Source organism: Gopherus flavomarginatus, chromosome 1, assembly GCF_025201925.1.
Source record: "Gopherus flavomarginatus isolate rGopFla2 chromosome 1, rGopFla2.mat.asm, whole genome shotgun sequence".
NCBI lineage: Eukaryota > Metazoa > Chordata > Testudines > Testudinidae > Gopherus > Gopherus flavomarginatus.
Window position 1 is genome coordinate 271,395,957 of NC_066617.1, and position 27,820 is coordinate 271,423,776.

Consider the following 27,820-nt stretch of genomic DNA (forward strand, 5'->3'; position numbering starts at 1 on the left):
TCCTGTATCAGGACCTGCTATGACTTGGCCCACGTTCCTACGGGCCGTGTGACTGCGCATTCTACCAGGGCGCAGGCGTCGTCGCTGGCTTTCCTCGCCCATGTGCCCATCCAGGAAATCTGTCGGGCAGCGACCTGGTCATCGGTCCACACCTTTGCTTCCCACTACGCCCTGGTCCAGCAGTCAAGAGAGGATGCGGCCTTCGGATCTGCAGTGCTCCATGCCGCGACTTCTCACTCCGACCCCACCGCCTAGGTATGGCTTGGGATTCACCTAACTGGAATGGATGTGAGCAATCACTCGAAGAAGAAAAGACGGTTACTCACCTTTGTAACTGTTGTTCTTCGAGATGTGTTGCTCACATCCATTCCACACCCGCCCTCCTTCCCCACTGTCGGAGTAGCCGGCAAGAAGGAACTGAGGAGCGGGTGGGCCGGCAGGGATATATATTGAGCGCCATGGCGGCGCCACTCCAGGGGGCGACCTGCCGGCCCACTGGAGTTGCTAGGGTAAAAAAGTTTCCGACGAACGTGCACGCGCGGCGCGCACACCTAACTGGAATGGATGTGAGCAACACATCTCGAAGAACAACAGTTACAAAGGTGAGTAACCGTCTTTTACTGTAAAGTAAGTAAACCTCTCTTTTAAAGGCATTGCAATTAAGATTTTATCAATTTTACTGAAAGAAGGCAGACTTTACTTTTTAATAATTTGCACTGAATTTTGTGAAAATAGTTCTCCATTAGTAATCTCTATAGTATTTTCTCTCTCATCTGTGTCTTTCATTTTTTTATTTAGCTTCCCCATATACCTCATCAACTCCAAATGTTAATTGTGTAAGACATGCTGACTCAAGAGGCTCCCTTATAAGTACAGATTCAGGAAACAGCTTCCCAGAAAGACACAGTGACAAGAACAATTCTCTTGACAAGGTAAAAAATAAGCGTTTGAATAAGTCTTCATGTTAACAAATGTAATTTAATATCATTAGGAAACTGTCTACTACAGAGTAAGAAATCAATCCAGCTCCCATTGGAGTCAATCGAAGTCTTTTTGCACTAACTCCATTAGGAGTTGAATTGCATTCTGAATGTCAGCATTGATTAAAACATGAAATAACTTCGTTTGATAGTGTTAGTATACATAAAATTGTTTATTGCAAAATAAAAAGTAGTTATGTGGATTTGCTATTTTGCACTGTATACATCGTCAAACTAATTTATCGAATATGTGAACAGATATTTTTATGTAAAGATACATTTTTAGAAAATAGTTATTACTATTTCCTGTGCTGGATATGGGCACTCTGATCTACTAAAAGAAACATCTTAAGTTTTGCATTCAATACAGCAGAACTGAAAATTTAGTTTGGGATTTTTCAAAAGTGCTTAAGTGACGTAGGAGTACTTAAAACCAATTCCAAAGCAAGAAACTGCAGTAACTGTGAGATATTCAGTCATATTTGTTTATAGCTGATGTTAACACTTAGTTTTCTTACACCTTGTTGTGCATTTCATGACATATGTTAACTTTTTTCACTTGACCCTAACATGCCTTTGTGTGGCAGAGGGAGAAACTTCGCAGAAGGTATTCTGCTCATGCTATGCGCTTTAGTGAAGAGGAAGAAGAAAATTCCCACTTAGCAAAGAACAGTTGTGTTACAGTGGACTTTACACTTCTGACAGTTCCAGCTTTACCAGAGAAAATGTTGCATGTTGCACTCTTTCTTCAGTTACAAGAAGTATTTTGTTTTTTGTGCTTGATATAGTTAAGACTCTGGGTGAAGAGTGTGGTCAGTAGAGTCTTGCCACAGCTTTGCAGCATTTTATACCTGCTGTAAATATGATGGATCAAATACCAAAACAACTAAAAAGTTTCATTAAAATAGCATGTAGGTCTCAATCCTGCAAATGCATATGCATATCCTTCACTTTAAACACACAAGTAGACCCAATGAAGTCAGTGGAGCTACTCACATGCTTAAATTTAAGCATGGGTATAAGTGTTGGTAGGTTTGGGACCTTAGCCTATGGTGTGCCTATTTTAAGTAGACTAAACATTATTTTGTTTTCCTTTTTTCCAAGATATATGATTGGGGAAAATAGATATAAAATATGGACTAAGTAAGAAATTTTTTTTAACTGAAAACATGTTCTGTGGGTTTATTCTGCTGCTAAATGGCAAAACTGTCACCCAGCATTTAGTTAATGTTTTGTTAATGTCTTAATTTGCAGTGTTCTGCTAATTAGTTCATCTTTGGGCTGGAATTTTCAAAGGAGTTTAGGGGAGTTAAGTGGTGAACATTGAATTTAAGTGGGATTTGGTTGCCTGACTCTTAAGCTCCTTTGAAAATCTCCACCTAGTCTACCAGTTTAGGTTATTTAGGTGTTTTGCTTGATGTGGCTGCTGTTAATGTTTCCCCAGAATAATATTTAGTCCTATCAATTATCCACTGATTTTCTAACTTTCTTTTCAGTAGATCACTTGTACACTGTAAGTGTCTTTGAATTTTTCACCACTTTTATAAGGATTTTAGTAATAAAAACCCAGAGCCATTTTTTATTCTCTATTGAAAATTGCCTGTAAAGATACATTTTTGCAGGAAGTGTATGTTCCTGCAGCATCTAATCCGAGCTTGCTAGTAACTGCTAATGTTATATGCATGCTTCCTGGATTCAGATTACGGTTACATGGCACCATAGCCTCAGCGTCATCCCAGTTCCTTTTCTGCTGCTTCAGCAGTGATGTCAGAATCTTTATTTTTCCTGTAGTAGCATTATATCTAGTTCCATATTCAGTTCCATGTCAGTTATTTTACTTTACTCCATGCCTGTTGGATATTTAATTTGGTCTCAGATACATATCCAGCACAGTAATATTGCTTTTCACAGCTCTGTTTTGGATTCTCTGGTGGCAGATTCCCAAGTATTTAGGGTTCACATGATTCACATGCTGAAACAGTGTCTGTCATGGGTCTGCATTTCTGCTGCCTGTCTTTAGGAGCACTCAAAGGCATTCCATCTAAGAGACGTTTATACAAAGTCTTCGGCGAGCAAGAGAGCTCTCTGAAGGCTTCCTTCATGGGACAAGTCCTCTGACTATCTGAGGCTGCTCCCATGTCAGCTGTTATCCAGCTAATTACTTGTCATGTACGGCTACCTCAATGTTGGGAATATACTCTGAGATCTTGAATGTGAGATGCTTTAAGATCCAACCTATTTATAGAAGCCTGAAGATTTAAAACAGATTTATCGTAACATTTTGGAGGACCTGACTGTTCACAAAGAAAAATAAATTTTATTAATCTAGGCATTCATGGACAGCATATTTCTCTTCCAGTCAGATAGGTGCCATTGATCTAAAGGCATCTGAAATAGTGAGAGAGGGCTTGGAGCAATAGAAGATACTACAGGGGATGCCTTGATGCTGAAAATTTGTCTAGTATGCATCCTACCTTCTTGGAATTACCTTCCTTTTCAAATCTGTGACCCGTGAAAGATCAAAACCAGCACCTTAAATCGAAACCTAGATAAGCAGTGCTGATTGTTCAGCCGTGGTTTAATACATTCTCTTCTGTGTCTTCTAAATAGTTAAGTTTTATTTATCACTCAGGAGCCCTGGTATCAGAGCTTTCCTCCTCCTTTTTTGTTAACCACCTGATTTAGAAAATACTGAGTTTACTTTAAACTTCTTAACCCTGGTCTACACTACAAATTTACGTAAGTATGTCTGTGTTGTTCAGGGGTCTGGAAAATGCCCATCCCTGAGTGACGTAATTATACAGATCTAACCCTCACTCCAGACAGAGCTACGTTGACGGGATAGTTTCTCCCGTCAACATAGGTACCACCTCACAGGGAGGTGGAGTACTTATGCTGACAGGACAAGCTCTGCCATCAGTGTAGGTACCATCTTCACTAAGCACTACAGTGGTGCTGCTGCACTGGTGCAGCTTGTCAGCTGCAGTGCTGTAAGTGTAGACAAGCCCTCAGATTATCTTTTTATGCCATATAGGGATAAATCTAGAAAGGAAGACCATCTGTAGTCAGATTGCCTTAGAGGGTAAAATGGAATATGCAAAACTGTTATAACTAAGAGTTTTATAATGCTTTCCACCTGGTTCTAGAGAATGTCTAAGAAAAGCTTCTTCCGCAGAAATGTAAAGCTGCTACTTGGAACGCTGTTCATGTAAATACACAATACTATTCTTTTAATTTGTTAACTAAACTTGATGCACCGTTTGGAAGATCAGTGCTGGTTTAGTTCTTTTTAGACACACTTCCTTCAAGGGTTGTTATTGTTAGCTAATTTTCCAGAACTAAGGAGACTATACAAGCAGTTGCTGGAGAAAGGAAGGTTACTTACCAGTAACTGGTTCTCCAAGAATGCTGGTATTATACACTTTCCGCACACGACCCTTTCTTTGGAGTTCTCGTGGTATGACTTTATGGGGAAAAAGTCAGTGAGTCAGGGCCACAGCTCCTTGTGACCTCGCTCTAAATGTAGGCTCCACAAAGGAGCCTGCATAGGTGTCTTAAAAATCACACAGCTCTTTTCTAGATGATTTTAACTTGGCACCAAAGGCACATGTACTTCCCACAAGTGTAGATACCAATGTATAATCATAAATTGCAGGTACTGGTAAGTAGCCTTTCTTCCCTGAAGGGGGGAAATGCATGCAAAAAAGAAAAAAAACATTGACGGTAAAGACACTTAATTTGGTGTAGTTTGTATGCACAGTTAGATGGGTTACTAAAATATATCTCTATATAAATTTTGATCTTGTCTCCATTCTGAGATCCCCTTCTTTTCATGGGAGTTAACAAAGCAATTCAAAATTGTTAAGTTTTTAACGGTTTAAGAAAATGTTTCACCCAAACTTACTCCTATTTGTTCTCAGAACCAGCACTGTAGCACGTTAGGAAGTTCTGTAGTTCGAAGTGGCAAATTCGACCAAACAGAAATCAAAAGTCTGCTCATGTGTTTCCTTCATATTTTAAAAAGCATGTCTGATGGTAGGTAAACAACAATTCTTCTTAATTTTGTAAATTTATGAGATGGAGGGTTTGATTTATAGATCTACAATCTTTCAAACTATTTTCAGTAATGGCTGTGATATCCTGTTAAGCCTTTCATGTGTGAGTTGATGGTTTTACATTTCTTCTTGTTGTACTTGAGTGATAAAATTAAGTCCCACTTAAAAACTTGTAGTTCATAAATGTTATTCCCTTCAATAGTATATGGTTAGTTGAAGGTCTCAGATAACAAATATTTGTCATGGAATACGTCGATGTATGACTTTTTATTGTGTATTGGAGAGGAAGACTGGTCCAGTATTTGGAGCTCTAATTTAGGATTTGTGAGGCCTGAGTTCAGTTACCTGCTGTGCCATAGATTTCCTGTGTGTCCTTGGGCAAGTCATTTAGTTTTTTTATGCCTCAGTTACCATCTGTAAAATGGGAATAATAGTACTTCCCTACTTCACAGGAGTATTCTGAGGGTAAAACCATTAAAGATTTTGAGGCAATCAGATATTTCTGTGATGGGGATATATTAGTAGAGCTGAGTGAATAGTTGATTTTTTAAGTCAGTGGCCAAACTAAAAAATTTGAAGAAAAAAAATTGTTTCAGGTCAAATGTTTTTCTTTTTCTTTTTGGGGTATTTTTTACCCTTTTGTTTGTTTTAAATAAATCTAGTTAAACTTTAAAACAAAATGGAGCCTTTTTTGGAGGAGGAAGGTTACATTTCAGTTGGAACTATTTGTCCTAAATTTGCAAATAGTTTTGGTGAACCCAAAACAGCATTTTTTTGGCAAATAAATTATTTGCACAAATGATTTTGTTTAGTTCTACATGAAAGTATTTTGGAACGATAGAAACTTTAAATATATTTATTATGTAAAATGTGAATGAGATGGCCAGTATGGTTATCAGAAATCAGAGTAACAGTGTAACTTTCAAAGGTTTATGTAAAACTAACATTAATTCAAAGTTTTAAAATGGTGACTCAAAATTAAGAAATGCCTAACGGTTGGCTGAAGTTGAGTTTATAATACAAATGTGTGCTGTCTTTAAAATCTGAGAAGTATAAAACAAGGATGCAGAACATTTTTCTGCCTGCAACTCCCAAACTTCCAACATGGTTTCCTCTATGACCATACATCTCAGATTTCTTTTGTTTGATTAAGTCTAAAGGGCTGAGAACTGCAGCATACAAATTTAATTTTTATCAGTTCCCTCTGCCAAATATAGCAAAAGTAGGTACGTACTTTGAGCACGTATTTATAATTAATTTCAAATTTTATTTATGTAATGGTAAAAATGTGTACACTGTGATTTGAAAGTTTCAGGGATTGTATAGCAGGGGTAGGCAACCTATGGCACGCATGCTGATTTTCAGTGGCACTCTCACCGGTCTGGAGGGCTCTACCTTTTAATTTAATTTTAAATGAAGCTCCTTAAGCATTTTTAAAACCTTATTTACTTTACATACAGCAATAGTTTTATAGTTACAACAATAGACTTATAGAAAGAGACCTTCTAAAAAAGTTAAAATGTATTACTGGCATGCGAAACCTTAAATTAGAGTGAATAAATGAAGACTCTGCACACCACTTCTGAAAGGTTGCTGGCCCCTGTTGTATAGTATCAGGGGGTAGCTGTGTTAGTCTATATCCACGAAAACAACAAGGAGTCCGGTGGCACCTTAAAGATTAAATCTGTTAGTCTGTAAGGTGCCACCGGACTCCTTGTTGTCTTTATACATTGTATAGTCTCACTTATTGCAATGTCAGGAATGAGAATAGAAATGTTAATTATATGTTTAATATTTATTACATGCTTTACCTACAATGCTTCATATAATTATCTGAATATGATTTTATATGCAGTAATTGCAAAAAATAAAACAAAACAAAAATATCCTTTTAGTGATTCCTTCTGGCCTTAAACCCTGACTGATTGAATTATATATTTACATTTCAAAATATATAAGTAAAATACGTTGTGTAAAACACTTTGTATGAAACCTGCAAATGCATGGTTTTTTCAATTATTTAAAGATCTTCTCTTTTTATTAGAATTGCACAATAAACCATTGTCTGCATACTTTATTTTACACATATATAATAAATACTCCTCTACAAATTAATTCAATACTATGCTATATATTCAATAAGCATTTACTGCAGCAATATTCATTCAAAAGGCTATTTTTGAAATTACAAGATTAGGTTCAAAGGAAATTTTAAATTTTATAGAAAATTGTGACAATTGTCTGCTCCCAGAAAACCCTTTTCTGGACTGCATGAATTATCATAACCTCAAAGTTGTGAACCAATGACACAAAATGTTCTTATTAATATTGTTGTTAATTGCCTTTGATTTGTTTATTTTTTAAATTCTTTGTTTTCTAGATGCTTTGTTTACATATTGGAACAAGGCTTCAACATCTGAACTTATGGATTTTTTCACAATCACAGAGTGAGTTTGCTTAGCTTTTCATAAAAATTGTATATTTGAATTTGCTCGTTGAACTCAGTATAGATTTAGATGTTTCATATTAATTCAAAGAATGATACCATCAATTAAAACTTAGAAGCCCCATACTTAATTTTACATGCAACATTATAGAATATTGCAAGTTCCACACTAATTTGGGGGAGTTAGGGCAGAGACTTATCACCTTTGGCACTTGGTGAAGTACTTAAATAGGCTGGGGCACTTAAAATGCTGCTAATACTCCGTTTAGAGTCACCACCTCTTCTGTGTCCCAGATGGAGCCAGAACCATTAAAAGTAAGGATGCAGTTACAAATCAGAATAAATAAAGATACCTGTTACTGACTTTTTTTTTTTTTCTGAATGCAGTGGTGTTGTAGTCATGTTGGTCCCAGGAGAGTAGAGAAAGAAGGTGGGTGAGGTAACATCTTTTATTGGACCAGCATCCGTTGGTGAGAGAGACAAGCTTTTGAGCTACACAGAGCTCTTCTTTAATTCTGGGAAAGGTACTTAGAGGTACTTTATTTCCAAACAAAGATAGGCTGGCTTCCCAGTTTTACCCTTTCCTCTTCCACCTCACAAGAAAGGAAAGAGAGGAAGTCAGATAGCCACTCCTGAACAGGAAAGCAACAGTGTCCATCTTTACTTCCACTCACTTCCTGGAGCTGGTCTGAATGCTATGGTGGAGAGAAGTCAAGTTTGAGAGCAGCCATTTTGAGGGGAACGGTACAGTAGCCTTTCTAAAAGGCCTTCCTGCCGTGCTCCAATCAGGATTGTTCTTCATCATTCCCATAGCCTGAACAGGGCCATTGACATAGTGATAACCACATGTTTTGTTACAAATGCACTGATCAAAATGTGTGTTACAAAATGTGCTCTGTGCATGAATCTTCATCTTCAATTAAATATATACTTCTTCAAGTGCTGGTACCTATGTGTATTCTGTTGTGGATATGCATGCACTTTGTGCCCAGAGTCAGAGAATTCTGGCAAGCAGTGTCCATAGGTCCATTCCTGTTCTCCTCATGTTTTAAACTGAGAGTATAAGGTGTGGGGTGAACCAACCACCTCTCCAGTTCATTTTTACCATCACATGGCTTGAATCGGTACCTCCTGTGCAGTCTTCAACCTAAAAATATTTAAAAGGCTTTTGGTTTAGAATAGCTTTGCAAATAGTTTTTAATAGTTTACAGTGAAGTATGTTCGATTCCTCGTCCCAGAGATCCCTCACTGTCCCATACCCCAGTATAGGTATGGGAATGTGCCCAGAACACCAAGCTTTGAAAACAATCTCTCCTGCCCACGCTTCTTCTCAATGAGTGACAACCACCAGCTCTCCCTAGACTGCTTCCCGAAGTGCACTTCTCTGCCAGGTGCAGTATTTGTTGCTTCTTCCTAGCCTCACCTGTCAAGCATGGAAATTAAAAAGAACATCATGGAGAAGGCTATTGAAGGCCCAGTCAGACCCAACCCAGGGGACCCCTGCCCATATAGCATCATGATCAGTCAGGAGCACCCCTCCTACTACAAGGTGTGACTTAGAAGTGAGGACATCCACATTCACACACTCTCGGTGAGGATCTCTTCGGAAAGGCCGGGAACTCTCCCACACATAAGAGCAGATCCCCGTTTAAGTCTACTACAAAGAGGACAGATCTGACCTTGCCCAAATTGACTAAGTCTTTGCTCCCAGCCCTCATGGACTCAGAACATCCTAAGCCTAAGAGCCATGAATAAAAGGATCTTTAGAGATGGGCTCTGTCAATACCAGCCCCACAGTGGCATCACCAGCACTAGCAATATTACATAAGCCAAAAAAACAGAAGCCATCAGTACTGATAAAGAGTACCCTTTGAGATCCTCAACTGCAGAGAGTACCACCACTACCTCGTATGTCATCAAAACAGAGCCTCCCTGCATTGTCTTAAATGGTAAAGGCAGATTGTATCCCACCTACTCCAGGAAGAGCAGAGGACATTTTTGTTCTCTCTGTTCCTCCATCTTCTCTGCTATTGGGACCTCCCTTCACTGTGGAGATCATGATTCCACCAATGGATATAAACTATAGGAGAAGTCTATCCCCCCCATCCCATCTACTAGCTGCTGCTTTCCTCCAGTGGGACTGTCGGTACTACCAATGGAACCAGATCCAGCTTTTTCATCATTGGGAGAATCAAAATCATTAGAGGAACTGTCATCATCTCCTTCAGTGGTAACAGTCCAGATAACAGCTCGAGAACCTCCTGGAACCAACTTCCACTAAGACACCTTCCTCGGGACCATGGTATACTATGCATTGGGAACTTCCACAATCCTCCTTTGATTGCCCTTACTTGCCATGCTGGGACCCATACACACAATACACAGGTTCAGTGTGATCCACTAGAGAATCTCTCCATGCTTCCCTCCAAGGGAGCATCTAGAACTTCCTTCTGACTCCCAGAAGAGGAAGATTACTAAAAGATTGATGAGCCCTTGCACTTTTAAAAGGACTCCAGGGCAACCCTCCATTCCTTGGGACTATATGTACCTTCCCCAAAGAGGAAATGCCACAATCCTCCCTGCAAACCAAGTCTATGATTCAACAGTTGTGCCATCAACAGTCGTATGAACCACCTCATAAGATACAGAGGGTAAAGAAATCATGATACCCTGCACCTCCAGCATCAACAACATCTCAACTTCACCCACTGGCTAAAAGCTAATTTTGATGGGGTGCTCAGGATTTGTGAACCACTAGTGATGCCTCCCCAATCAACCCCCACACATATTTTGGTGGCCTCCCATCACTCTTGCTCCACAACTGGAGAATAGTAACATAGTGTTCTTGACATGTGGTACGCGGACCCTTGGAGGACTGTGGACTATGTTGAAGGGGGTCTGTGAAAGACTTAGATGAAAACTGACTAAACAGAATTCAACTATACATACAGACAATAGATTTCCATACAGGTCCACACCTCCATTCAAGATTTCTAAAAGGGTCCACAGATGAGAAAAGGTTGAGAACCACTTAGTAATTGACTCATAGTTGTTGGATATCATCCATCCAGCTACACAATAGAGTTTATCTCCCATCTCCTCCAAAAACCCCTTCCCACTCTTTTTTCATAGATCAATCTTGTTAGGATCCTCCATCAGCAGGTAGGATCCCTCCTCCAACAGGTAGTGAAAGAGTGGCTTTCTCTTAAACATGAAGGAAAGGGTTTCTATTTGACATATTTCCTAGTCCCGCCCCTTCCCCCCCCCCCAAAAAAAGGGAGGGTAGTAATTCATTCTCGATCTCCGTCAACTCAGTGTCTTTATTCGCAAACATATTTTCATATGATTACATTGACATCAATAATACAATCCCTGGAAAAGGACACGGGCTTCATATCTCTAAATATGAAAGATGCTTGCTTTCACGTGGACATTCATCCTGCCCTCAAAGATTCCTCAGGTTTATGGTGGGTGCTGACCACTTTCAATAAAGGGTTCTCCCATTCGTCCTAGCAACCACATGTTGGATCTTCACCTAAGTGGTTCTAGTATTAGCAGGCAGAGCAGTTTCACCATCTTCCCTTATCTAGATGATTGGCTTCTTATTGCCAAGACATACGAAGAATCTTCACATCAACCCAATTGATGATTTAGTTCCTATCATCCCTAGGAGTCTGTATGAATTTAGAAAAGTCTGTCCTGACGCAAATATAGAATTCATAGGAGTGACCCTAGATTCAGTCAAGGCTTCTCCCAACCAACCTCAGCAACCTGATAGACCAGGTTATGTGCAACCCTTGAAAGTCCATGTCGATTTGCCTATCTCTCTAGGGACACATGATTTCATGTGCTTATGTGGGCTTGGCTTTGAATGGTGTATACACCAAGCAAACAGTATGAATAACATAGTAACCATGCCCACCAGGGTGAGATTTTCACTAACATGGTGGAAAGATCCCAAACGAGTATGTGTTAGTGTTCCCTTTCTCTCCCACACATTCAACAAGGCAGTCATTATGGATGTCTTCCTGATAATCTGGGGAACCAACCTGGACAGTCACACAACCCAGGGCACTTGGACACCACAAGAAGCCAGAATACACATCAATCTTCTGGAACTCCAGGCAGTATGAGAAGCTTGCAGAGCCTTTCTACCATTCATCCAGTTTCACCATGTACTCATATCAGACATCTCCCTTTAGCGCTGTACTTTCCAGGAATCCAGAACTTGTTGGCAGACAGCCTAAACAAGCATTTTGATCATAAGTGGGACTTATATGAGTCAGTAGTGCACAACATTTTAATTTTTTTCTAAATATCTTAATTTTTCTAAAGAGCAAATTAAAGTAGTCTTGAGAGAGAGAGACTGTTGCTTTGAAAGTGTCCTGTATATTAATGGAAATAATACCATAACACCATAACTTATAACTAGATGTGGGCCAAATAAAAACAAATACAAGCATTCACCTGAACCATTTTCGTGAGGTTTGAAAAAGGTTTTATTTAAATTCTCCTTTGCACAATTTTTTCTCATGTATCCATATATCCTTGTTGCAATCAAAAGCAAGAGCATCCACAAGTACCAGGCTGTTCTCACGGTATTTCTTGCTTGACCTAAAGCAAAGTAGTATTGCAAATCTTCAAGAAAGCTTATGTGCATATAATAAACATCTTAATACCAAGACGCTCATTTGAACAAAAAATCCAAGCCTTTTAAGATATGTAGATATCACTAGTTGTAATCAAACCTGAAATATAGCTTCCCTTTTCAAGACCCACCACTGCCACAGCATCTTTAAAAAATGAAGCAATTAATGATGGCTAAGTGATGGAGCAGATAGGGATTGTTGACATTTATTTTAGCTTTTAGTAACAACTTAAAAATAAAATTATATATAAAATTATATATATTTAGTTATCATTTTTCCTGTATCCTTTGAAAGTCATTTTTCTTAGGGCTTGTCTCGACTTCTGCTTAAGTCGATGTAACTCATGTTGCTCAGGGTATGAAAAAGCCACCCCCGAGCAACATAAATTACATCAATTTAAAGTGGTGTCATGCTCTCCCACCGAGCTTCTGCCTCCTGTTGACATAGCTTTCACTTGTCTTCACCAGACACACTACAGCAACATAGCTGTGCCTATGTGGTGTGGTTATGTAGACTAGCCCTTAGACCAGGGGTGGGCAAACTTTTTGGCCCGAGGGCCACATCCGGGTATGGAAATTGTATGGCAGGCCACGAATGCTCACAAAATTGGAGGTTGAGGTGTAGGAGGGGGTGAGGACTCCAGCTGGGGGTACAGGTTCTGGGGTAGAGCTGGGGATGAGGGATTGGGGGTGCAGGAGGGTGCTCTGGGATGGGACCAAGGGGTTCAGAGGGCGGGAGGGGGATTAAAGCAGGGGCTTGAGGTGCAGGAGCGGATCAGGGGTGCAGGCTCCAGGTGGCACTTACCTCAAGCAGCTCCTGGAAGCAGCAGCATGTCCCTCCTCTGGCTCTTACGTGGAGGTGCAATCCGGCCAATGGGAGCTGCAGGGACGACACTTGAGGCAGGGGCAGTGTGCAGAACCCCTGTCTGCCCTTACACATAGGAGCCGGAGGGAGAACATGCTGCTGCCGCTTCCAGGAGCTGCATGAAGCCACAGCATGTGCAGAGCAGGGCAAGCCCCGGACCCTGCTCCCGACCCTGCTCCCCAGCAAAAACTTGAGGGCCAGATTAAAATGTCTGAAGGGCTGGATGTGGCCCCCGGGCTGCAGTTTGCGCACCCCTGCCTTAGACTGTAAGCTCATTGGGGAAGGGACTGTAACTTTGCTTGTGTATACACATCACCTCATGCAGTGGGGCCCTGCTTATGATAGGTACAACTAGACACTACTACTGTATAAATACTAAATAATAAAGTCTATTTAGGATACCACGTTTTAGAAGCAGCAATGAATATAATTTTCTAATTTGGTTTTTGTTTTCAATCCTTGACGCTTCCCACTTGTCATTTTTAAAAATTCTAACTTGCACCAGCCAAGGTATTGAGCTCTTTGCTTTGATTCCAGGTGAAAAGATCTGAGTATGCTCCATACCCCATTCTTGCCTCTGCCACCCCCTGCTGCTCTGTGTGTACTGCAGAGTGCAAGAAATTGCAACTCTTTGGCACACTCGCTTCATGGCACACTCGGTGCATTGAGGTGGCTAACAGCAGTGGGACATGCAGCTATCACCATGTCAACCCCACAGTCAGGAGAAGGTTAACAAAGGCAACCTGACCTGAGCCCAGAAGCTTCAGGTTGTTTTCTAACCTGACCTGATCCCAACACCAGTAGTTGGGCCCCATCAGGTTCAGGTTAGGTTGCAGGGCTCTACTTTAAGGGTGGGAACAATTAAAATAGATGTTTTTCCTGAAAGACCTGTGAAGAAAGAGCTTAGAGGGTCTGGCAAGCAGGCATAATAGATAAATAGTTGCAGTAAACTTTTATTTAAACAGTTTTTAAATGTTGTTACAATGATTCCAAATATGTTCTCTGCAGAGTGTGCTTGCATCAGTTCCAGTACATGGGAAAACGATACATAGCCAGGTACTGTGTAGAATTTAAATTTATGGTGTTACGCTATGAGAGAATTAAAATAGTAGTATGTACAATATCCATTGAGTTCTTGTTTACTAAAAAGTTATTGTACAAGAATGGAGGAATTATTATGCAGTGATGCCTACCAATTTGAAGGTGAGTAATTGGATGCACAACACCTTTTTGGGTGCTACCTGAAAATATTGTTGCTGTAAAAGAATATTAGAAATATATATACAAAAATATGCTTATAAGAAATTAATGTAATTGGTATTTACTTTTGAGGGGGATATATTTTTTGAAGAATAGGTTTATTTCTTAAAATAATACTTATAAGGTAGCAAATATTGGTTTGTGATTTCACATTTTGAATAATGACAAGCATTGAAACTGTCTTGGTTGAATCCTCTTGGAAGCACTACTAGTAAGTATTTTTACTAATTTAAATTATAATATTGAAAATTTCAAAGACTGAGTAGAGATTGAAATGAGATATGGCATAGATCTGTAATCATATTGATTAGTGTAATGTGTCTTGTAAGCTGCCATTTTGCAATTTTTTTTCTAACTGTTTTCTAGATTTAGATTTTTCAGTTCATAGACCTAAGTTCTGGCAGCACAGACATGTGTGACATCACACTGAAGCCTGTTAATCAGTGGGAAGTCAATAGGAGTTGAATGCATGTATCTGAGGTCTGAATTTGGCCCATAAACTGTACAGTATACATCAGTATTTGTTCGACGTTTACATAAATCTCATACAAAGTATAGAGTACTTGTTCTTATATTAATGAAGTAACTTAGTTAACCTAGTCTGTTCAGGATTTCACACTGCGTCCACTACCATGGTGTTGGAGCTGCTGTGATATCATTAAACTTGTGAGGTGAAATCGTGGCCATATTTAACTCAATGGGAATTTTGCCATTACCTTTAGTGGTGTCAGGATTATACCAGCATTGTTGGCATCTGTATTTCCCAATGTCAGTTGCTAAATGCGGACTACTACATTAGCAGTTAACATTGGAAATTGAAATACCAAAGAATTCAGTCAGAATATACCACAAATCACAATGACTTTTTAAACTGAACTTTTTCAAACTTAATGATATGGGAATTTGTTTATTATTAAAAGAAAATAATAAACTTTCATCCTAATTTAAATATGAAATACTCATCCATCCTATTGCATGAATGCTATTCTGAGGACTTAAATGAAGATTGTCAATGTCTCTTTCTACCACCCCCATCCCCCAAAAAATTTTTACACACATGGAAAAAAAGTGATAAAATGGATCTATAGCTGTTTCTCAATTTAGATTGTGTCTTTAGCTATGATTATACTGCTTTGTACTTTAACATACTTCAGAATCTCCAGTCTTAAAAATAACTATAAAAGTAACATTTTGACATAGCAGAGAAAACTGTTCTGCACTTCTGTCATATTGAATTATCACTTGATCTGTTCTGCATCTTAACAAACACCACACTATCACAATCATACAAGTCTCTGGTGGTCTGTGGGTTTATTGCAGTTTCACAAGCAAATATAGCCTTTAAATCTGTAAAATTGATGTCACACCAAAGCATGTTGCATCACAGTAAATGCATGTACTGCACAGAATAACACCAAGTGAGAAAGAACTCTTAGTTAAGGTAACAGGGAGAGGTGTAATTCCAGCATTGGTTTTAATTTTTCATCAGCTCTGGTGGTGGTACACAATAGGAAGTTTGTACTGATTGCTAACACATATCACTTTTCCGTTTTCTTCACTTGATTGCTGACAAGTTTTAACAAAGTGTATGGCTCTTCTCCCTTCCTGCCTGGGTAAGATACAGGTGTTAGTGCCTAAATTAATTCCTGCTCTTATTGCATGTGGGCTTTCCTGTTTTACCACTACACCTCTTTCTAACTTTTCCCTAAAACTTACATAATCAAAAGAAATTAGTGCATTTTTTCAGTTCTGACTGTTTTCAAAACATCATCTAAGATTAACATTGCTAAAAGCTTTGAAGTAAATTAAATATTCCAAGAGCTGAAGTTTGTGTGCTTTTATTTTCCCACATTAGGTTTTCTAATTACGAATTTGATGTGATGCTTTTTAAAAACGCCTATTTTTGTTTTTGCTAACATAAAACAATAAATAGGCTGCATTGCCGTTCATTCGTTAGTACTTTTTGTGCTGTAGCTGCTTAACTAACTCTCCCTGTCTTGCTGCAGTTTGACATGTCTAACTTTTGCTTCTATCCCATTTCACCCATCTTGCAGGAACCAGGAGGGGTTGGGACCCATAGTTCATGATCGAAAATCTCAGACATTGCCTGTTTCCCGTAACAGAACAGGAATGATGCATGCCAGATTGCAGCAACTGAGCAGCCTGGATAACTCTCTCACTTTTAACCACAGTAAGTTCCATTACACCATAACAGTTGTCATCCTCATCCACTAACACAACACCAGAGGCAGGTCCCAGACCCACACCAGAGCACTTCATGGACTTTATTATTGTTCTAGATCAAACAGTTAAGTGGAATTAGTTCACTGGTCTGTTCCCACTTTCTGGTAGAGCAGTCAGTACTAAGTGATGACTTAATGTGGAACATGGTTAACTATAGCATTACATATTTTAAAGTGATACTTTGAGAATTTATTTGTTATGAAATATTCTAAATCATTTTAATCGGATTGATATAAATTACAAACACTTAAATTTTGTGGTGCTCATTTGAAAAGGTTTTATATCTTACTTTTGAACTATATGGGTTGATTTTTTTAAAAGTTCTATTTTCACCCCCTTGTGACACATGTAAAAAGTATAGTCCACATGTTATAATACGTACTTAGTTGACCATGTCTCCATGTTCTGACATCTCCTGATGAAAATATAAATTTTAGAATTTCTATGGGGAATGTAAAGTCCATGATTTAGTTTGTGTGGATGTGAAAGATCTCGCAATAATGAATTGACTTTTTCTGTGTTTTCAGTGTAAGAAAGATATCAAGTGTGCTTGGAATTTCTGTAGACAATGGTAAGACTCAACGAGGTTGAAGTCAGTTTGTATAAGGCTGCTTTAATTGAAAACAATTTTATATATTGTCTTTTTAAATATGCTGCTTTTAAATTTCAAATTATAAAAGATGCAGAATGTTTTTGACATGTCATTTTTTAATTTCTTACAATTTCAAGCACCAAAGAATTTGGTCAGCTAACCTAACAAAATACAGCATTGATTCATGCAATGTGTTGACTTGACAGAATTCCGTACAGTAAAACTATACAAACTATTCACGTTAACTGTACATAAACTGTTCTTGCACATCTCCCATAGCTTGTCCAACTGCCCCTTCCTTACATGTGCACAAAAACTTCTAGCTTATTGCCATTAATGTAAGACAACAATTGATCCAATCCTGCAGTATTGACTCATGTAATCCCTATGAGAACTTGAGAAAGCTGGTTCTGTATTGTAGACAATAAAATAAATGTGTTACCCTACCCTTGAACCTTCTTTAGCTGGTGGATTTCCATCTTTCAGTCATTTCCAGGGCAATAGAAGAGATTTATTTACAAGAGATGAGAAAAATTTGAAAGCTCGGCAAGTTATTGTCTATATATATTCCTCTTTTACGCATGTGCCCCCAGCACCAGAGATTGGAATCTTTTGAACAGTGTACCCACTGGCCCATACCTGAACTCTGTTTGCCCTCTTGAGGGCATAAAAGGGGTGGAGCGAGGCCAACCATTGCCACTCCTTCTAATCATAGCCTAGTCTGAGAGAGAATAATTAGTGGTGTCCTTACTTTAGCTATTTTTTCCATTGTAAATTTGTATATAGTCAGTATTTGTAGTAGGATTTAATTTAGGATGCGTTTTGTAGGTTAGATTTCATTTGGGTAACTTCTATATATTTTTCACTGTTACCCGGTACTGGCTCTTCAGTCTTCATGACTAAACAGAAATTTTTTCAGCTGTATCATTTAATGATTGCCATAGTAAACGTTTGTTTGCATAGGCAAAGAACATATTACTAGCAAATATTCTGTTTGATGCTTGTTTTAAAACAAACTCAAAGAGTAAGAGAGGCTAGGCTGAAACTGTTCCTTGTTATACAAATCTGACACCAACCTGAGATCCAGGTTCTCTAGACTGGTCTCCTTTTGAACAATCTTTTTCCTCTAAAAGTTCACCAGAAGCGAGTTCATACATCTAGCGAGAGGGAGACTTGCCTGTAGTTAACTGGGTGTCAGCTCCCTGACACCTTTAGTCTTTTAGCCACCCAAACAATCTTTGGGCTATGCTAGCCCCTACTTTGCCATGGAAGCTATCCCAGTCCCTGAGCCCCTTCAAAGCATTCCCCTGTCATGTCCAGCCCCTTATCCACTGAACATTCACAGAAATACCAGGTCTGCTGTACACACCAGTTCGGTTGATTCATCTCTGGATCAATTCCTTATATAGCACTGAGATATATTTATAGTGAAAACAATCATATGTTTCTTATAAAAGATCAGGATTTAACAGGTAGTGAGTTAGGATAATGGAAACAGAAGGGTTACATATAAAATAAAATCATAACACGATTCCTAGAGACTAAACTTAACAGGCTAACCTCCAATCTAAACAAGTTTCTCACCCAAATGTCCTTTGCAGTGTTTCAAACAAGCCTGGTTGAGATCCCGTTTTCATGTGTAATTGTACTGCTGGATTATTTCCTAGGTGCAGGATAAAGGGATGTCTCTTATATTCCTCAAAGTTTATTGTTTGTACCTCAGAGTCAGGATGACTCCTGTAGTATATTCTGTGGTATGCTGCCTTCCTGTTGACCTTCCAACTTTGTATGTAAATGACCCCCCCCCCCTTATGTTAACTTACAATGTTTAATTTACATGTGGACCAAGGGAGATGGGTGAATAAACAGCCTTTGTCTAGCAGAAACCTTTTTGTCAACTCTGCCTTAATACAGATTTTTGGAACATATTTTTAGCACACATACATACATAACTCCTAGTGTGTGTGTGTGTGTATATAAAATTTCACAACAATATTAATGACCAGTGTGACCCCAATTTTCATTTAAGACCTCACTTGATATTCTTTGGAGGATCAGGATATTTTTGTAACCCCCTTGCCAGTTGGCATTGAGGGGTGTTCCTCAGAAAGTTACCACTAAGGGTAGCTTAAGTGTAAACATGATACCTCTGTTGCCCTAAAACTGTCCAGTACACATGCTCTAGTACTGTTGATAGAGTAGCTTCCTGTAAGTAGCCATACAGAGACTACAGTACTATCACTAAGGGCTTGTCAACAGAAACAGTTTGTGGCAAACAGGTGTGTGAATCGACCCCATGCTAGCCAGTTGTGGACTAATTGTCCATGTGGACCTTGCTAATGTGCATTAACAGTGCGTTTTGATCTAGCCTCTTCACACCCTAGCTTGCCGCAAACAAGGCTAGCCTTAAGAATCTCAGCACTGTCCATACTACAGGCAGTCTCAGCACCACCCTTTTGGGGAACCGATATTTTCTGTACTTGTGAACTGGAGCCTTCAATGCCAACCACAGAGGCACCAACATTTATGGCACATGGGGATATGCTGGTCTCAGATTTCCCTAACTGACTCTGCTAGCAATGTAAATTAAAATCCTTTTATCACTAAAGGATCAATATAGGGAGATTCTTCAAGTGTGGTAAGGGATTCTGGTGTTGTGGGAAACTGTGTCACAAATGCACCCAATTTAGGCTTACTCAATTTTTGCCTTCATTGTACAATTTCATACAAAATTGTCCTTTATAGGATCTGAATATATATTTATTCTAGACAATAATAGCAGTTGAGATGAAATATGTAAAGGAGACCAAGTTACTGCATTCCAGCACAGCAGGAAGTTCTTCTGCCTGCAATGTGGTCATCACCTCCTCTGATTTTCTGGTGTGGTCCTTCAGTCCCATCCCTTCTGTTTCTGGTCCAGTCTCCAATCTGAACCTTGTTCACTTAGGTCTTCTGTACATTCCCAAACTCCAGACTACTTAACCTTTCTCCAATCAGCTTTTAGCACATCACACATTTGGTTTTTTATGTAACCCATACTCATGTACAAGCTTCAGTTTATCCAACTTGTGTATTTCTTTGCTGTCTATGCAGGTTTTATGTTGTTTTGTACATTTTCCCTGGGTTTTCACAGTAAAAGGCTTCTTCTTGTTTTTGTTTGTGGGTTTTGACCTCAAAACTTCCAGCATAACATTTTATCTTTGTTTTGTCAGAAATAACATCACTTTAAGCAGATCAACAATTCTACATAAAAGAAGAATTGGCAAAATCACACTTACGCCAGCAAGGTCTTGGCCTACATGTTACCTCATGTAAACTCATTCACTATCCTTAGTTACAAATCATTAAAATATAGCTTTCAAAGCTTTTAATTTTACCATTAGCAATTCTTCATTTTTATATTTTAATGTTGTATTCAGTATGTGTATATCAACATACCCTCTTAATCTATTTTGTGAGGTGGAGGGAAGTTATGGGAAACATGATGACCCATTTCTGTCAATGTTTCTTATTTTCTTTAAATGTGTTTTCAAAGACCTTTTTCCTTCAAAGTCCAATTTTGTTTGTGAAACATTACAAAAAACTTCATTAGAAATTTTCCTGTGTTGCATTTTGAGGAGTGTCTCAATTTTAGGGCCTCTATTTAGTTGCTTTTAATGGTATCCCAACATGAGGATTCCTATCAAGTCAGCTCACCCTATGTGAGAGGGCTACTCTTTCCTCATCTTCCTCAAATGAGATTAGAGAGGGTTCCCCATCACATTCTCCAGCCTGCTTTTCATCTGATAGAGACACTAGGGCTCAAGCTCATTATCATAAGCATCTGGAACACAGAGATACACACTCATCCTGGTGTCACCTTCTTGGTCTCCTACACAGCTTGCATCTGGTTCATATTCATGGCCGTATTGGGCTTCTTGCTGTCCTCAGTTTACGTTTACACAGTCTAGAACACAATCACCTTCTCCAGCTAAGTCATCTACATCTCATGCATAACACCAGCCTTAAGTTTCTCTATTAACAGCAAATCCACACTTCTGAGGAAGGACAGTCTCATCACTCCTCTGTACTGTCATCATCTTTGTCTGACCATCTTCATCATCACCACCAGATGACTACAAGACATCTCAGGAGCCTCTGAGAGTTAGTAGAGATCTAGAAATCCAGGTGGAAGTGGTGAGTGAAAAATCTCACAAGTTTCTAGACCTATTACACACTGCTACCAAAAAGACTGTCAGTGCCAATTAACGACACTCTCCTGGAACCAGCTCAGCTCTTGTGGCAAACACTGGCCACTATACCTGCTATATCATAAAAGAAATAGAAGAGATACTAGGTCCCATTATCAGGGTTTGACTGCTTTTCTGTGGATCCTGCACCAGGTTCTCTTGTAAGCACAGCAGCTCCATATGTTTACATCAAAAGAAAAGGCGTTTAAGCAGCTGGACTTACTAGGAAGGAAAAGCTATTCCTCAGCCAGTCTTCAAATGAGAATCTCAAATTATCAAGCTTTTCTTGCAAAATATGATGACCTCTGCTGGAATAGGGTCTCTGAGTTCCTTGATATGGTACCACAGGAGTCCAGAAAATAATTGCAATCTCTGATTAATGAGGGATAGTTAGTTTCCATAGCCATATTACCAGCTGCAATACATACAGCACGCACTGCAATGTGTTTAGTGGTGAGTGCTGTAACAATGAGGTGAGTGTCTTGGCTACAATCTTCAGGTGTCCTGCATGAGATTCAGAACACTATGAGGATTTACTCTTGAAGGAGTCAGAGCTATTGAGCTTTAAAACACCTTACATACCCTAAAAGACTCTAATACAACTTTAAGATTGTTTGGAGTCTATCTTCTCAGATGGAAAAAAACAACACCACCGCATACAGTCTCACTGAAGGCAGCTGTCTCAACCCTTTCAGTATGCCTAACACAAGTCTTCTGACCCTGCTAAGAAGAAACAGTGTTTCCTCTATGCCTACTTCTTCATAACCATTGCCAGCCAACAGGGAGCAAGTTTGATGGTCATGTCGAGAGCTCCAAACTAACTGTTATGAATATTTTTTCTTTTCTTACCCCTTTTAGAGCACATTTATTCTTGGGAAGCCTGGAACAATATTTCAGCAGACCCAATCGGTCCTTGAGATTATCTTGACTGATTACTCTGTTTAGTTCCAGACTACACCTGCCCACAACCCACCCATCCCTATCCTCTTTCAGAGACTCCTTTCACAAGAAGATTCTACAAGAAATTCATTGTCTGTTGTCCTTCAGAGACATAGAAGAGGTTCCTCCCCAGTTCAGGAGAAAGGGCTTTTTTCCTGATTTCTTTCTAATTCCAAAAAAAGAAAAAGGGATTGGAGGACTATTCTGAATCTCAGAAGACTCCATACATGCATTTGAAGATTAAAATTCAGCACAGTAACTGTAGTCTCAATAATTCCTTCCCTAAATCCACAAGATTGGTTCACAGCTCTCCATTCACCCCCGGGCCCCACAGGAAATACTTGAGTTTTATAGTGGGATCTCAACATTTTCAGTATAGAATTCATTTGGAGTGTCAACAACCCCAAGAATATTTACAAAATAACTGGCAGTTGTTGCAACATTTCTAAGCAAGCAAAATATTTGTGTTTATTCTTACCACAATGATTGGTTGATTCATGATTCCTCTCATCAAGTCTGAGAGAGCATTCATTACACTCTCCCACTACTCACCAATCTAGGGCTTAGAGTAAACCGGGAAAAATCTCAACTGATCCCATTATCAAAGATGGAATGTATAGATGCTCTGCCAGACTCTACACATCATCAGCTTATTTACATGAGTCCAGATTGGAGACAATGACACATCATACTCAATTACTGAACAATCCTCAGATATCAGGAAGATAATGTTTGAGTTCTACCATCATGAGTACATGAGTTCTGAGTACATGCCATCATGTATATTCATCAGTCCTCATGTCAGACTACTTCTTCACTGTATGTAAGGCTGTCTGAAGTCCATTTTCATGGTAAAAAGACATCATGTAGACACACAGGTGAGGATTCCTCAGCATGTCCTTTCTGCAGCCCAGAATGTCCTACAATTCTTATACGTATGGGCTATTCCCGTCCCATCTTCAGTTTTCCAGAGCTGTTCAGAGTTGCAGTACGGCTTGTGCTAGCAACACCACTTTCTTCTGCTTGCAGCCAGAGCTTCTGCCTCCACAGCAGCAGTCAAGTGGTGGTTTGCTTCGCACCTATCTTTTTCTTTTAGATTTTTTACTTTTAGCCTCTTTTCAGGCATTTTAAGTGTTTATATCTTCCTGGTCCAGGATCTGAGCAGTGCAGTGGTCCCAACTACCTGACGCCTCTACTGCAGTGTCTCTTTCCACCTTTCAAACATGGCAGAAGAGCCACACAAGCACCAGCAAAATCCAAAAGGTGATTTGTATATGAGGCAATTTTCTCAGGCTTGGCAGAATATAAAAATGCATTGCCTGTACCCAGCCAGCCTACACTATCTCTGTCAGGGCCCGGAGCTCTGAGTTGGTTAAGCATGTTGGGTCCCCAACCCCTTCCAAGTAACTGCAACATCGCCACAGAAAAACCTGACCAGAAGACAGAGTAGAACAGGGAGAAGCCCTGAGGACAAGGAGGATTTCATCCAGCTAACTCAGGAGGTAAGTCCTGAGGCAACAAAGGATCATAAAGATAAGACCCTTTCTGGGCTACTTGTCCACTCACAAGTCTTACAGCGGGTTCTAGGATCTGAGGAGAGATGCAGGATTGCTACATAGCTTCCCTTCCTCCCACCATGAATCAGGCAATTCTCATGATACTCTGGGGTAAGTCGTGCAAAACCCAGAGTCTCCAGTTCCTAAAAAGGCAAAAGCAGTGTGTCCTTCAGAAGACAGTGATTACTATTGTTAATAAACAAGTGGGGTGAAAATTAGGAGTTAAACCCCTTCTCCTTTGCCTTCTCCCCCAAGGCAGTATTTTCTGGAGTTTCTCATACACAGAGGCTCCATCACAATGCTGTATAGTATGCTCACCATCCCTCTCACATCCTGTGTGGGCATGCAGAGAAGCCTGTTCCTCCTTGCTGTGCAGCCCTGCCTCAGGCTGCAGCCTAATGGAAATAGTGTCTTTTCGCCTATCAGCCCAAGGATCCCTAGCTCTGCCAGGGAAAGGGGCTCAGACTTCAGGAAGTAGCAGAATGGAAATTGTGCCGTCTGATCATCAGCCATACACTTTAATCTACTCCTCTACCATGGTTACTGGTTCTCCATGATATTGCTCCACCCAGTGTTCATAAAGAGGAAACCATAGCAACGCTTGTGACAAAACTCTGTGAAATGCCACATCTCCTGTTAATTAAAGACTTGTTTAATCCACTACATGGTCATCGACTGTTACATTGCCTGTTGTGGATAAGTTAATTGGATAAGGGATTTATGGTGAAGAACACATGGCGAGCTTCATGGTTCATAGAGAACATGACAAATAATTATCTTGACTCAGACACCACCCATCATCAACCCAGGTTTGATTTACTGCAAAGGCAGTGGAGCCTTCTGAACCAGTTTTGTACTGGATATGAAATTTGTGCTGCAGTGGAAATTCAGTGATGTTTTAGAAACTGTCCACTATGTCAATGTGGGCAGCCAAAAACCATGACACACGTAGTTGAGGACTGCAAAATGACTCAGCTTTCTGGAAGTCTTCATGCCTTGAACATCCTTGATAAGAACTCTGTGGCTTGGCTTGACCGGATTGCATATGCCAAATAATAATAGTAATTATCAGCCATAAACCCTTACTCTCCTAGGAAAAGGGACTCAGACTCTGAAAGATGGAAAAGGGTTCTCTCTCTCCACCCCTCCCCTGTTCACAGGTTTGCTCCACATTAAAACCTTGAGTAGTTCAGGCAGAACAGATGCATTGGAAGATTCCACTCCCCATGAAGCTGCACCTTTTATGGGATTACCAAATGGTAAGTGTGAAGTCCATTCCCATATTCAAAAAGCTCCACTTGTGGTGCTAGGTTGCTCCTCCAGTACTTACTTACTAGCCAGTCTGGGGGAGCAAGCAGAGGCAGCATTTCGGGCTCCAAGGAACAGCTAACAAGCTGTTTTCACAATCGAGGTATATGTATCTCTTCCTCTGATGTGTGGTTCCCAGGCCAGAATGAATAGCGTACTACCTGTACGCTATAAACAACCAGGGGAAAAACTACCACGCATTTAAAAAAAAAAACAACTAGAGAACTTTTCCAGGACAGGATGCTTGTCAGTGGCCCGCAAGGAACTTCTTAATATTAATAAAATATCTTTCCTTTCAAGCATCATTAAGATACATGTTTTCCTGTTGATGCCTCCTTTAAGGACATCATAGGATCCAAATGAAAATACCTAATTAAACCAAATGCTAAACTAAAATGTTAATATCAAGAAATTTCATAAAATTTGGGAGCCTAAGGTTGGTACAGCAGTAGCTCCACCAGGGAAAGGCATAGTCACAACTTCAAAAGGGGCTTCCTTCCAAGACCACATAGAACATAAGAGTTATGACACGTTGCACAGCAATGTCAAGGCTTCGACTTGCAGCTGTTCAGACTAAAAGCTTTTCATATATTTAGTGAAAAGTCTACCTTGTGGTCAACTAGTGGTTCATCTTCTGGCGATGTGATTCTTGTTTGGAGTGAAACATCTTGGGTCCTGTCTTCGTCAACTTCCTTGATGTAATATGTGACGAGCAATGGATTCCATTGGTGGCTACAAGGATGTCATGTTACATCCATGAATAGTCCTGAGTCATCCCAAACAGATATCTTGTGCATCCAAACTTACAGATGAGGAGTTATTAGGGAACTTAGTAGCCAAGACTGCAGAGAGTCCTCTGCTCTCTGTCAAAGCCAGCAAAGAAATCTATTAGTTGCAGGCAACACCCAGTGGTATCCAAGAAGGGACTGTTAACTTGGCAGGGAGAAAACATTTGGAGCAGAAGCTTCCAAGGAAACCTAGATGAATTTTACTACAAACCAATAAAATATTTAGTATGACAAAGACTCTTCCTTCTTATCCACCTTCTTTTTACCAGAGCCTTAACTAGTTCACTGTAGTCACAGCAAGGCATAGCTCACAAGCTGCAACATGCAGTGCCACAACCCAGACGCTGGATCACTTTCGAGGGCATGGCTTCGCAATAACACTAGGAAAAGCTCTCTGATCCTGTTAACAAATGTAATTCACCTGGGATTGGACATAGACACTTTAATGATTGAGATCTACCCATCACTAGACAGATTCCAGAAGAACGAGAATTTGATATCCATGCTGGACAAATGCATGAGACCAGCCGTTGCTCAGTGTCTCTAGCCATTAGGCCTACACGGGTCTCCCCATTGGCAAGGTCTTCTATCAGACATCTCCAAGCCTTTCTTTTGGAAGTATGGGACCATTCCCTGGAGTAAGTGCAAGACCAGATACTTGTTTTCAGCCAGGTGCTGGATCTCCTAAGATGATAGACAGTCCTAGAGAATGTCCGCAGGGGTCGTTCCATATTTTTTCCGGTCCAGCAGGTTCTCACAACAGACAACATTCTGAAAAGATAAGGTCACTTCTGGGATCCAGAACAATATAAGATATATGAAGCTCTGGGGAAAGGAACCACAGCATGAAGCCTTTGGAGCTCACAGCTGTCAGACTACCTCTACTGAATGCCAGGTCTTCCTAGAGGCCAGTCACATCTTGATCCAACCAGACAGCCATGGTTGCATACATAAACGATCAAGGGGGAACAAGGAGTGTAGCTCTGCATGCAGAAGCGATGGAGACAATAGAATGGGCAGACAAGACTCTCCCTTCCCGGAAGGTGATACACACAAAGGGAGAGCTGAACATAAAGACAGACTGGCTCAGAAGATGCAAATTCGACTAAACCAGAAAGTCTTCACTCTGATCTCGCAAATGTTTGGGCTCCTTTCTGACCTCTTCTGGTAGAATTGAAGCTAGAACAATTGTTACAGCTTCTGAAGAGACCAGACACCTTTTTTCCAAGACCTATTCCTCCACACAGACCTACATCATTGCAAAAAAAGCAAACGTGATTCTGGGATACATTAACAGGTGTATTTTGAGCAAGACACGAGAAGTCATTCTTCCGCTCTACTCTGCGCTGGTCAGGCCTCAGCTGGAGTATTGTGTCCAGTTCTGGGCACCACATTTCAAGAAAGATGTGGAGAAATTGGAGAGGGTCCAGAGAACATGACCTATGAAGGAAGGCTGAAAGAATTGGGTTTGTTTAGTCTGGAGAAGAGAAGACTGTGAGGGGACATGATAGCAGATTTCAGGTATCTAAAAGGGTGTCATAAGGAGGAGGGAGAAAACTTGTTCATCTTAGCCTCTAAGGATAGAACAAGAAGCAGTGGGCTTAAACTGCAGCAAGGGAGGTTTAGGTTGGACATTAGGAAAAAGTTCCTAACTATCAGGGTGGTTAAACACTGAAATAAATTGCCTAGGGAGGTTGTGGAATCTTCATCTCTGGAGATATTTAAGAGTAGGTTAGATAAATGTCTATCAGGGATGGTCTAGACAATATTTGGTCCTGCCATGAGGATAGGGGACTGGACTCGATGACCTCTCAAGGTCCCTTTCAGTCCCAGAGTCTATGAATCATCTTCAACTGACAGCCTGGCTGTTGTTAGAATTAGCCTCACTCAGCCCACCTTCCAAAGTGATC

General features: G+C 40.0%; 1 protein-coding gene across 17 annotated transcripts in view; it reads left to right on the forward strand.

Moving 5' to 3' along the window:
- The window catches only part of DOCK9 (dedicator of cytokinesis 9), a 347,564-nt gene that overhangs the window by 244,504 nt on the left and 75,240 nt on the right, over positions 1-27,820 (forward strand). For 5 of the 17 annotated variants that reach the window (XM_050946627.1, XM_050946711.1, XM_050946722.1 and 2 more), the window contains exons 34-39: positions 799-932; positions 4,901-5,015; positions 7,416-7,482; positions 14,003-14,050; positions 15,829-15,867; positions 16,309-16,445. In XM_050946627.1, coding sequence (XP_050802584.1) covers positions 799-932; positions 4,901-5,015; positions 7,416-7,482; positions 14,003-14,050; positions 15,829-15,867; positions 16,309-16,445 — 540 coding nt within the window. Of the gene's footprint in view, positions 1-798; positions 933-4,900; positions 5,016-7,415; positions 7,483-14,002; positions 14,051-15,828; positions 15,868-16,308; positions 16,446-17,025; positions 17,070-27,820 lie in introns of all 17 variants that reach the window. The other 12 variants (XM_050946636.1, XM_050946727.1, XM_050946675.1 and 9 more) reach the window with 5 other exon arrangements.